The sequence below is a fragment of the Rousettus aegyptiacus genome, unplaced genomic scaffold, assembly GCF_014176215.1.
Source record: "Rousettus aegyptiacus isolate mRouAeg1 unplaced genomic scaffold, mRouAeg1.p scaffold_m13_p_2, whole genome shotgun sequence".
Lineage (NCBI taxonomy): Eukaryota > Metazoa > Chordata > Mammalia > Chiroptera > Pteropodidae > Rousettus > Rousettus aegyptiacus.
The window spans coordinates 8,302,792-8,315,898 of NW_023416295.1; the positions used below are offsets into that span (position 1 = coordinate 8,302,792).

The window sequence follows — 13,107 nt, forward strand, 5'->3', positions numbered from 1 at the left end:
AACTTGATAACCATCCGTCCTTCCCTGCTTCATGACCCTTCTCCTGTCCCTGCCTCCCACTCCGCCAGCTGTGGGAACTCAGGCTAAGAGCTTTGCTGCACTTGCCAAGTCGTCGTCCCTTCGGAGTTGCTTTCACAGCTAGCTAATAAAATGAAACGCCAAAGGAAAGGTAACTCATAAAGGCCACACAGGCTGGTGGCCACGCTCCAAGCAGGGTCCACTGCCTCTGACTTGCACACATCTGTCATCAGGCAATGTACACGAAAGGGCCCCTTAGGCTTCTTTACCTGGTGGTCCTGGAGGTCCCGGTGGCCCTGGGGGGCCTGGTGAACCAGGACAACCTGAGGACCCGGGAGACCCCACTGTATTCTCTCCTGGGGGTCCTCGCTCCCCTTTATTGCCTTTTACACCTGGTGGTCCAGGGGCTCCTCCGAGGCCAGGCCTTGATAAACCTTGGAGAAAATGATCATTTTATTGTGTTTAAATTTTTTCCAAGTGACATTTAATTGCAAAATGTGATATATTCTGACTTATAAAAATTGCACAATTGAGAGATATATAAAGCATATAAAATAAAAAGTAAATATCTTCCTTCCTTTATCTTTGATTTTGTTAAATTGTCACAGAACACTCCATTCCCACGAGGTAATTTATGTCATTACAAAGGACGGAAACAGAGTTTGGGATGCACTGTATCTTTTTATTTAAAAGCACTCCATGAGAAATTCTATAATATATGTTATTTTGTAGATTTTTTTAAAAAAAACTAGAGACTAGAAGATGGCTACCTTGCAGTGTCTCAAATGAGAAAGAGAGGAAGTCGTAAGTGGACTTTATTCCTGACAATTGTCTTGATTATCAAAGGGCACTGAAGGGGGAGGAGGCATCTCCTGGGAGAGAAGCCACTCAGGTGGCGCGAAACCCATTTCATCTGTCCTGCCTAAGATGACAAGGATGCGAGGAGGGGACCGTCTTGCATCTCAGCCTCAAAAAACAGTTTAACTGATAAAAAGGGAGACCTCACCACCAAATGGCTGAGAAAACAGCAGGGGTATTTCTGGCTATTAAGCATAAGGATTTTAGCATAAAGGTAAACATGCCTCTGACTGACACTTTTAGAGTTTTGTAACTTCCACTCCCTGGCTTGCTCAAGGAGCTTATTCATTACCGGGGGCCCTGGCAGGGAGGAGAAAGTCTGTAATCTTTGGCCAGACTTCTAACATACCCTTTACCCCAGTGCAACTTCAAGAGATACCCACCGTCATCAGTTTGATGCACATTTCTTTATGCATATGCAAGTACACATGACATTTATCCATTCGCCATTTTTTTACAGTGGGATTATAATGTACATATCATTCTACAATCCACTTAATTATAATTCATTTTAAAAATTATGAAATAGTTTACATATACATGGTATAGAGAAAAATATAATCAATGGTAAGGCTGATCAAATCTTTACTATTTTTTTCTTAGTTTCCTTTCCTTCACCAAACGTCACATTATAGCATTATAGTTATAACTGAGGCCACTGTGGAAGCATTCTTAATCCTCTTCTTCCTCTCTTGAGAGGCAACCGTTCTAAGGACTCATGGATGTTTTTACACTTTTATGGAATTGGCTGTGTATTCATAAGCAAGATATTGTAAATTTTAAAATGTTACATAAAAAGTGCACTCTATGAATTCTTATGCAACTTGTGATGCATTATGATAACTGTCACTTTTACCCAAACTAATTACCATGAAACTATTGCTTTCTATCTCTGCGCCTCCTTTGAGTTTCAAGGCTCCGGCTTAAACACCAAAGTTTCTGTCTTATACTTGGTCAAAGCCACCGAGAAGTAACAGAGAGCAGTGCCGTAACCCTGTGTCAACTTCCACTCCCCCTTCCCTGCCAGTCACAAAGACAACAAGGAAGAATTTGCAAACACCTTTATACCAATTAATGGAAGATTCGTCTCATGTAAAGGATGCAAACTTACTAGAGAGCAGTGCATTTTCCTTTTTAATAGCATACCCCAAGAAACATTGTACATACCGGGTTTTCCAGGAACTCCAGGAGGGCCGGTGGGACCTATGGATACGTAACAGTAATTAACTGCTTACGAAGATGTAAATACTCTTTTCTCCCCATTTTGAAATCTTGAGTGACAGTGTAATAATAATTAATAATAAATATTTTCATAGTTTTTCCTCCACTCTCACTTAGATGAGTATTAGAAAACTTTACTCAGGCAAACAGCAGAGAAGAAACCAATCTTAGATGTCTAGCACTCAAAAATGAATCACACGACTCAACCATTTTCAAGTAATTCAGAGGGATTCGCAAAGAGCCTCCTCTGTGTTTGGCATTTTGCTGGGAGGAATCAGATGCAAGGAAATCAATCGGCTGAAATTAAGAATTTGTAGTTGGGCCTGGTGTTCGATCTCAGACCGCTTCTAGCTTTAACATTGCATTGAAAAAAAAAAAAATCTAAATCTATGTCTATACTTATCTGTCCATTTATTTAAATACACTGGGGCTTTTTACTCTAAGTAAAATTCTCCTTCGCAGTCAACCCTGTTTATACCAATAATTTGCCTAGATCGGTGGTTCTCGATCCTGCTGCATGTTAGCATCATCCGAGTTGCTTTTATGACCCGCAGGTGTCCAGGGCCCTCCTCCGGACGATTAAATCAGAATCACAGGGGTGGACACAGGCATGGTCATTAGAGGTTCCTGGGGTTCTAGTGTGTAGCAGAGATGAGAGCTATTGGCCTAGACCTTTCTGATCTTTCAAAAGGGATAGAATATAAGTGTGTCTTTAATTCATGGTGCCAGGTGTCCAGAAATCAGGGCTTCGGTCCTCTCCCCCCACACCCCCCCCATCATTATTTGTGTGAATTTGCTTAAATTCCAGCTTTTCACTTTTGGAATCCCACTGAGATTAGCGATTTCTTACATTCCCCCATCCTGCACTCTGAGCACGCTGGTGTCTGCTTTGCTAGACTCGAACTCTCTGATTGCCTATATGAGAATAATTTCATTACCTTCTGTGGTATCTTCATAAGGAAATTTCATATGAAATTTGAAAATTTTGAAGTTATCATATGAAATTTGAAAATTTATGAAAATATGAAAATTAGGAGACACCAAAAAAATCCTACCAACCATGAAAATTAGGAGCCCTCCCTTCTCTCCCCTGCAAATTTTAGGTCTATGAGCACATGTCCACACTACCTTGAAAGAAAGACAGAAATGATCAGCAAATTCTTTAGGAAGAAATTTATTCTCACCCTGTGGGCCACGAGGTCCTTTGGGTCCTGGTGGACCTGGGAGTCCCTCGTGTCCCTTTTCCTGGTATGCGTCATAATATTCTGTCTTAAAGGAAAAAGAAATGAAGAAAGAGAAAGGAAAACTATTTATGGACAGCTCACGAATGCAATTAGTTTAATTTCTTCTTCTTTGACTAAAACCATACTTTCCTTATTTTCTTCAATTCACAAATTTACATGTTAGCAGAAATATAGTAGTTATCTATATGAAATAGATTAATTAATTAATTAATTAAGAAATTATTTTTTATTAAACTTGTTACGGTGACATTGGTTAATAAAAATCAAATAGGTTTCAAGCATACAACTCAATAATACATCATATGTATATTGCATTGTGTATCCGCCACCCAAGGTTCAATTTCCTTCCATAATCAAATATTTAACCCCCTTTCCCTCTACCTCCCCTATCCCCCTCTTCTCTCTGATAACCACGAACCCACTGTCTGTGTCCAGGAGTCTCTGTTTGTTCGTCATGTTTGTTTGTTGCTTTCAGCGTTATAGCCCACGTATGAGTGAAATCATGTGGCTCTCAACTTTTTCTGTCTGATTTTTTCACTTAGTGTGATAGTCTCAAGATTCATTCGTGTTGTTGCAAATGGCAGTATTTCATCTTTTCTTATGGCAGAGTAATATTCTATCATACATATGTACTAACCTACTTTACCCAGTCGTCTATCATAGGACACTCCGGTTGGTTCCATGTCTTGGCCACCACGAATAATGCTACTATGAACATGGAGATTCATATATCTTTGCAGATAAATGTTTTCAAATTTTCTGAGTAAATACCCAGAAGAGGGATTTCTGGGTCATATGGTAATTCTATTCTTAGTTCTTTTGAGGAGCCTCCGTACTGTTTTCCATAGTGGCTGTACTGATTTACATTCCCAACAGCAGTGTTTGAGGGATGGATAAATTTAAAGATAAAAGTTGATGTTTCTGGCACCATGATATCATATATTTCATGGGTTTTCAATTAGAAGTACATTTTATGATGCGACTCAGCTCGCATACTCACATTTATATATACACCTACATACATACCTATGTATGTGAGACTATGTTTACAGAAATTAAGTTTCACAAAATAGTGACTTACCAATATGACATCAGATCAACTCTGATATTTTTTATTCTATTCTTTTTCATCCCTAAAACATTCTTGTCCTGATGGACTAAATTTATTTCAGGCTATATTAGTACCCCACACATCATATCGGACTATATTGATTGTTTCTTTAAATTTCAGGACACTATTGACCTGCAATAATTGAGGAGTTTCTCACATGCGCAGTGGTGGACCTACTTCTGGCTTCTTTAACCATCTACTTCTTAAGCAGAACTTCCTCTGAAATTAGTAGAAGTCTCACAGTTATATGGAATTGAGTGAAAGAAAACACGGTAAGCTAGGAATACTTAGAATTCCTCTAAAGTGCATCTAGCAAGCAGATATCAGTGAGAATTCAGCACACTTATCTCGAAGGAAAGAAGATGGAAATATGAAAGCTTAAAAAACCCTGTTTTGTTTTTCACATGCTGCATGGGGCCCATTACTTTGTTGCCTTGTTTAAAGGTGATGTAACAAGAGCTTTATGGTTAAGCAATATGTCTAAAATCACAAAAAAAGAATTCATAATAACAAAAATAATCCCGCGATGATCTCCGTCATAAAACCTGTAACGATGCGTGTGCACCTGCCGAGTGCTGACAAGTGCCTTCACAAAATAGCCTGTTTCACGTTCCTGGCAACTCCAGGAAAGTGTTTTGGGACTTCTTGAATCCGAATCATTTGCTCGCAATGTAAGGATGTAGATTTCCAGGACCGTCCTCCAGTTACTGAGTTAAGTCACTTGGCCCAAGGGGTCTGAGAACTGCATTCATTACAGGACAGTCCCTTCCTCATCTTGCCACCTGGCCTGTTCTGCACACACATAAATGGCAGCCCTGCTGACCACACCACGTATGAGAACCATTGTCTTCTGAGACAAGAGATGGACATTGACCAGAACTTGAGAGGCTGGGTTCCCATTAAGCTACAGAGTCACAGAATAAAGAATGTGGGCACCCTGCACTCAGGCACCGACAGCCAGCAAATCCACATCTCTGCTGGAGAGGGGAGGCTGCCTGCCGTGATGGGGCTGGGCTGGGGTTACTGTTTTTTTGCTGGCCCTGCATTAACCCACAGCGGAGCTTCCGTTTCCTGAAGGTGCAGGAGCCGTCAGAACCCGGCCCAGCTGGAGGGGGTGGGGCTGGCTACGTCACCCCTGGGTGGTCACTGTCCTCACTACAACCTTCCTTCTCCACACAGGACATGGGACACCCAAGGCCATGTCTGATTAGATGACGTTTTCCTTTCTCGCCACACCCCAGGATGGGCATTACTCATGCGTTCCAGAGACCAAATAAGACCAAATGGAAATATTTGTCCATTGCCAAATGGACAAAAAAATGACAACAGCTATTTTTTGTGCCCTGGTTTGACAAAAAGATAAATACTATACTCTCTGTTGTAACAGTTTATGAGTGACACTGATTCAAAATTTCCCTGATACTTGGAAGGGCTCGATCAAACATGACATCGATATTGTCCTTAACGACACTTACTGGACCACGGAATCCTGGAGGGCCAACGTCTCCTTTCCACCCCTATGGTGAAACACAGGTAGAGTATGAGGACATTGACCCAAAGTATTTATGTATTTCGCATACCTGAAAGGCAAAATGCAGTTCAACAGTAAATCACTGCTAAAGGCAGTGTTATTTCGATGTAATGCACAAACCACATTAAAGGGAGAGAGACGTCACTTGAGATTATTTTCTGGGAGGGTCGTGTCAGGGTCCAGAACCCTTTCAACAAGACCCTGAAGCAGTGGTCGGTGTTCTGCTGGTTCTCCAGGTTTCCTCCACGCCACTGCCTTCAAAGGATATGCCCATGCATTGCATACCCCCAAGCCTCACCCAGATTAGAGGCACAAAACCTGGCTGTGTGCTGAATGCAGCTCCCAGTGACTCAACTGTCACCAGCCCCCTCTCTGACCTACTCCAGAGGGCATTTCGGAATTCTACTGGAAGTTATATTATTTATATAGGATAAACCTTGAATTTGCACGTATACCTCCACATGAAAATTATTTGGAAATGTCTGTAACATGTTATTGGGAAGAAGAGACATGGAGTAGACGTCACAGTTAACTGATGGTGACCTTTCAGTGTATAGACGCCCAGCTTGAGGCTCATGGGGCCCGCCCAGCCTGCACTTGACCTCCAGGGACCAGAAACTTCCTATGATTGCAGGCCTTTTCCGAGTCCTTCCTCACAGGGAGCTGAAATCTCACTGGCCCTAAGTCGGCCAGCTTCTGCTCCACAGAACAGGTTTACTGTCTGTTGCACAAGACCACCCTTCAAGTGTTCAAGTAAAGCTGCCACATTTCTCCTCTCTTCTTAAGTACACTAAGGTATTTTAATGAACTCTGGTTATAGTTCCTTGTCCCCAGTCCCAGGGTATGGGGGGAAAAGAGTGGGCAAGACCTAACCGATTAAAAAAGGCTGAGGACAGGACATGAGGGAGTGGATTACCTTAATGCCGTCCTCGCCGGCTAACCCAGGGCGGCCCCTGTTGCCTTTGGCTCCCTAAGGAATGGAGCAAAGGGAATGGATCAGAAGACACACAAATCAACTTCTGGAGGAAGCAGAACAGTTTGAACTCGTTTTTGAAAAGATAAAAAAGCTCAATTGGTCTTTCTACACAGTGTAAAACTGTCATTCTCAAATGTGATTTCAAAAAACTATACACTTTTGGTTACTCTATAAGAACTTAGTGACTCAGAAATCCTTCTTCATCTAATAGGATATTTTGCCACATTGTTGGGCAAATCATGTCTTTACCTCTGTGCCAGGAAAACCTGGAGCACCATCTTTTCCAGATTTTCCCTAAAACAAACAAAAACAAAAACATGTGATTTAATAAATGTGGATGACTTTAATAAACAGGGAAAACTTAAATGATACCATCATTTCCTCTTGACCTCAGACAAGAAAGTCCAAGCAAATTTCCTTATCCAGTTATTAGAAGGGAAAACTATTATTCACAGAACACACAATGACTTTCTCTTGCCAGGAAAGGCAAAAGCCAGCCATACTGGGAAATTAGGGAGGATCAAAGAAATAAAGAGAAGAAATCAAGAGCTAAGCTTAAACTAGGGTTGATTCTGTCCATACACGTTTGGAAGGAAAATCAAGGGAATGCTGAGCCCAAAAGTAAACAAGGAAGCCCAGAAAGAGGAGAGGCATTTGCTGTCAATTTATTTATTTAAAATGGCGGCCTTTCCCTGAACGTTAGAAGTTCCTACGTTGAAATATATGTGTAAAAGGTATATTGTGTTGTCCAAACAGACAGGGTTTTCAGATTAACTATTATAGTACTTATTCTCCATGATAAAATTAAAAATCATACTGGTCAAATATTTTTTTAAGAAAAAAAAATATACTTTTCCCAGTGTATAATTTTTAGAGTTTTAAAACAACATATGTGATTAAATCTTTCCATAGTAGAGCTGGGTGGAAGAGAGGTCGTTCTGTCTTCCTACCACCCCACTTTTCATCACTGTGAGCCCCATGTCCTTGGGGGAGCTGGCCTCCCCTCACTCTGTGTGGTTCTGATGGGGTGGGCAGCCATAGGACCTGCTGCCCTACTGCCCTGGCCAATCATAGTACCTTTTCCTCCTGGCCATATCGCTTTCCCACCTTAAGACATGTGACCCAAGCTGGGCCAATCAGGGTGGGATTTTATATATGGGCACAGGGATTTTATATATGGATGCTCTCTCTCCTCGGATATCATTAAGCTGAAGTTGTCTGTTGCTAGAGCCCTCTTTTTTTCCACATCGCCTTCTACATGGAAGAAGATGATCTGTGAAAGGGGAGAGCGAGGCTGATCCACGGAGAGGAGCAGAAGTGAAATGGAGAGAGAGAATCCTGCCCATATTGTTTCAGGCTCTGAACCCCTTGAAGCCTGTTTTAGCCTTGAACTCAGATACTTGAAGAAATAAATTCCACTTCCTAAAACTTTAAAATTTACAAAAGATCGAATCCAGTTTGAGTTGGGCATCTTATTCTTGCCACCTAAAGGGTCCTAAACACTGATTAAGGTAGGCTGCACATGACACTCAATTTCCCAGTGTACCTGTGGGCCAGGATCTCCGGGAGCACCTTTTTCTGATCCATAAGATTCTCCAGGCGGTCCCTGTATTAATGAGAGCTATGTCAAGTTTTATGAATTGAATGACTGATTTCTGACTTACATTGAATTTTATTGACTTTACCTTTCTGATTTTTCTATTTAAAAATGTTGAGATGATGGGTCATCTAAGAGGCAAATCTTATGAGTATTAATTTAAATTTAAAAGATGTTAAAAAAGAAAACCAGATGCTGAAGATAAATTCAAGATGGCAACATTAGGTGTATGTTAAACAGCGCAAGGATTTCAGCTAGAAGGGGCCATAAAATAGTACATTCATGAAGTCTTTGGTAAAATATTATCACGCTTTAGCCAATGTTAATATTTAAACATAGATCATACATCGAAATACGCACTAAGTTTCTACTTTATGTTTCAAAGGAACAGCATGACACTGAATGACCTACTGAGGGTCCTGGAGGTCCGGCTTGGCCCGTGGCTCCCTTGTCTCCCTTCTCCCCCTTGAGATCCTGCCATGAAAACAATTCAAGGTCATTACAAACAGATCAATCAAGACTTTACTGATTATACTTGGAAAGGTCCTCTATCTGTTCAATATACTGGATTTACCAACAGCTCATGTTATTTCTTGTTAACACATTATCATTTTTCACATTTTGCATTTTATACCCGTGAACTCACTAAAACAACATGCAAACTTTTTTTTTTTTTTTTTAAGAAAGTATCTTTTGGATCAAACTACATTAATTTAATTTCTGAGTCAGCTTTCTAGAAGCACAATACATTTTTAATGTATTTTACCTTTATTTTTAGTATACTGAAATGATTTTCATAGTGGTCAATTATTTTCTGAGTACATGTTACAATGAGGATTTGATTTATTAATCAATTTTTTTGCCCTTATCATATTTTATTAATCATATTTTTCCCAGTGTGAGTCTTCTCTTCAGAGCATCATTTTTTTCAAACTTATTTTCCCCAGGTCATGTCTTCCAGATCTAGATTTTGTCAAGATAAGGTTTTTTCCCATCAGTTTTCAGTCAGTAAACTTTAGACTTTATTAATTTTATTTTGGTTAATTACCGCTGAGAAGTTTAGTTATTTTCCCTCAGGTCAATTTTTCTCCAGTCTTTAATGTCAATGAATATTTTTGTCATATCAAATTTCATTATGCTTTGTTTTCCCTCTTATTAGTTTTGTTTCGACAATTTCTATAATTAAAAAGTAATTCTATTGGAGAGTGATTGCTAAGGGGTTTCTTTCTGGGGTGATGAAAATATTCTAAAATTAAATGTGGTAATAGTTGCAAAATTGCGACTATACTAAAAGCCATCTAATTGTACACTAAATAGCTCAGTTTTATGGTATTTAGTGTTAAAACTGTTAAAAATTCATTGTAACTAAAACCCAGGAATTATATACTTTAAGAGGTGAATTTTATGGCATGTGAATTATATCTCAATCGAGCTATTATTAAAAAAATCAATTGATTATAAGTCTAAAAAATTAGGATGGCTTATGGTTATTTCTTAGTTAATTCACTAGAAAATTGCTAGCTACCCCCTCCCTTCCCCATCTCCCCCTTTCAGACATCTTCGGGATTAATGTGATATACTGTGATTCATTTCTGAGCATTGGATCTAGTTTCATACCTTGGTCCCAAGAGCTACTGTGCTCTGGGAGCAAAAAGCAAATGCTAATGTAAAAATAACAGGGTCATGGGGTCCTTGGCGAGGAATGGGGGCCAAGTTGCCCTGGAGTTGCAATGGTAGGATGAAATTGTCACGGATGATTATGATGTACCCCCCCCCACCCCACATCTTTAGGTTATTATCATCCAATTGGATCAGAGCTGCACATCCATTTTGTTCTCATTTATTCAGAAATACTCACTGAATACCCACTCCGTGTGAGGGACAGTGAGAGGGGGGAGGGGCGTAAAGGGTGAGCAAACTCAGCCCCGGGTTCTGCCTTCAACCGTCTTGGAAGCTGCATGCCCCAGGCGTTCACTGCTTTACATTTTCTGGTTCAGGAGTAAATGATAGAGAAGGAATAAAACCCAGAGGCTCAGCATAGCTGAGAGGGCTTGTCTGAGCTGGGCTGAGATGAAAGAACTTACGAGAAAGGTAAAGGAGATGGGAAGGCAGAACCCCAACGATGAAACTGAAGTTACCGTTCTGTTATCTGGGCCCGTTAGCGTCACGATCACGGTTCCCGGCAGGCCAGGGGGTCCTGCCAGTCCTTTCACGCCCTAAACGCAAGGACACTCAAGAGTTAAAAACTAAACCACACCTCCTCTATCAAAGAGATGTGCTTTTCCCCTTTAGTTCTTTCGTAAGAAGATAGAGCAAACGGAAGTTTGAGAACTTAAAATATCTCGCCCACTAATAAACCATATTATTTGAATTACCGGTTCTCCTTTTTGTCCGATCATGTTATCTCCCATGTGGCCCTGGAAGAAAGGACAAAACCAAATTATTTTTTAAGAAGCAGTATGAATAAATAGTTTAACCCCATGAAAGTTCCAATATTTGTAACTAAACCTTCATATTTTAACGTTTTTTTTCTCCTGAGGTCACAATTTCCATTGTGTTTCTTCCTAGAATAACATATTCTTTTCTAAATTAAAGTGTAGTTGATATATAATATAATATTAGTTTCAGGTGTGTATAGATATATATTATAAATATATATATATTTATATATCTTACGAAGTGATTGCCATGAAAAGTCTAGTAACCACCTGTCACTGTACAAAGTTATTATGATATTAGTCACCGTATTCCCTGTGCTGTACACTGTGTGTAGAGAAAAGCTCAAGGTAAAGACTCAAAGCACCTTAAACCTCAGCCCTGCCATTTACTGTCTCTGGCAATTTAGTAAACCCGAACCTATCCATTTCACTGTGTGTGTGTGTGTGTGTGTGTGTGTGTGTGTGTGTGTGTGTGTGCGTGTGTGTAAAATAATGCACGTGAAAGCACCTAGGAACTAACCCCACACAAAGCCTACCTGATAATATGAGATACTGCATTGAGTACTAATTTTCTGGTGGGGTTCAGCTTCTCTCGACATTTTCTTACTTAAATTAATAAAAGGAATTAGAACATACTGCCCCCAAATATACCACTTTAGCATACGGATTATTTCGAGCTGAAGGCAGTTGAAGAACAGCAAATCAGCCAATGCAGAAAAAGTCCTCTCCCCTCCCCTCATCTGCCTAAAGACGGGGTATAAATCTCCCTTTGGGAGGGTGTCAAGCTTCCCCTCTCCTGTGCCAGGAAGAAGAGACAACGGTTACCACCGGAGGCAGCTCTGACTTAAATCTGCATAAACAGAACTTACTGAAATAACTCTTCTCTTCCATTAGTTTCTCCCATATATTTACTTTCTCACAAACGGAAACCCTTCTCCTTTGTACTGTCGTTTCTCTACAAATGTGCTGCCCTTTGTGAGCATGGAGCACAAGCCGCTGAAATCTGACTGCCTCTTTGGGAATTTTCATTTCATTTCTGTGAGTGACCTTCACCTCCCCCCCTCCCCGCCCCCGCCTCACCATATGTGTATGAAATAAATGTTTTTCTCCTGTTAAGCTGCCTTTTGTCAGTTTAATTTGCAGGGCCCCAGTCGCTGAACCTAAGAGAGTAGAGGAATAAGTTTTTCCTCCCAGACACTAACAATTGGTCTTTTAAATAGAAACATGCACGATCCTGCCTAATGAGTGCACGAGTGGTCATCGTTTATCAACTAACGCAAGATCAGATTGGTTTTTGGAAATGGCCTGCTATAAAAATCTGTAGAACAAAGGGCTGGGTGAACAGTAGGATTATTGGAAATGGGAAATTTATGGACTAGCGATCCTTGCCCTTTTTCTGATAAGGAGCGCCTTATGGCCGAATTGAGGCTCTCTGTATCGGAGCTCAGTGACTGAAGGGCAGGGAGAGGAGAGGTAAGGGGTGCAGAGTCTCTGGCCACGTTGCCTTCCGGCCGGGCATCCTTTTGCACTTCTGAGAGGTGCTGGCAGTTCCCACATGCGGACTCAGACGAGGTTAGGCATTCGGATTGAGTAGGGTGTTCTGGCTGAGATGACGTATGAACTGTAATTTACCTTAAATCCTGGAGGCCCCATGATTCCTGGAAAGCCCTAAAAAAAAAAAAAAATTTTTTTTAAATCCACAAATGAAAATGACAGCAGGAAATGCACCAAGTCAGAAAATTCTGTTTGAAAATGAGCTCTAATTCTATTATTAATTCACAGTGTCTCCAGCAATGGTGACTCCCGTACTCACAAAGAATCCTGGAGGGCCAGGTGGGCCGACGGGTCCGGGAAAACCCGGGAGGCCGGGCAAACCCTGTTGATTAAGAGATGAATAAGAGTGAGTTTAACTGTACTTCTCACCTAAGAACAACGGCCATTAGTTAAGCGCATTAAAATACTTGAATAGAATCTGAGGAGCCGTGATGCCTTCGATTTATGGCAGCAGTTAATTATAACAAATGCCCCAAAGAGTGTTGTCATGTGTAACGGGTGCCAGGACCATCTCTAGAAAAACGACCAGAGACGTTGCTTTGCTCTGGAAGAGCTTTCA

The 13,107-nt window shown here is 40.7% G+C and overlaps 1 protein-coding gene across 4 annotated transcripts in view; it reads right to left on the bottom strand.

Moving 5' to 3' along the window:
• Positions 1–13,107, bottom strand: part of COL4A3 (collagen type IV alpha 3 chain) — a 126,192-nt gene that overhangs the window by 44,651 nt on the left and 68,434 nt on the right. For all 4 annotated transcript variants that reach the window (XM_036237252.1, XM_036237253.1, XM_036237254.1 and 1 more), the window contains 12 exons: positions 12,808–12,870; positions 12,627–12,662; positions 10,932–10,973; positions 10,695–10,772; positions 8,968–9,030; positions 8,506–8,565; positions 7,209–7,253; positions 6,900–6,953; positions 5,928–5,969; positions 3,282–3,366; positions 2,044–2,079; positions 288–452 (listed from right to left, as the gene is read on the bottom strand). In XM_036237252.1, coding sequence (XP_036093145.1) covers positions 288–452; positions 2,044–2,079; positions 3,282–3,366; positions 5,928–5,969; positions 6,900–6,953; positions 7,209–7,253; positions 8,506–8,565; positions 8,968–9,030; positions 10,695–10,772; positions 10,932–10,973; positions 12,627–12,662; positions 12,808–12,870 — 769 coding nt within the window. The remainder of the gene's footprint in view (positions 1–287; positions 453–2,043; positions 2,080–3,281; positions 3,367–5,927; positions 5,970–6,899; positions 6,954–7,208; positions 7,254–8,505; positions 8,566–8,967; positions 9,031–10,694; positions 10,773–10,931; positions 10,974–12,626; positions 12,663–12,807; positions 12,871–13,107) is intronic.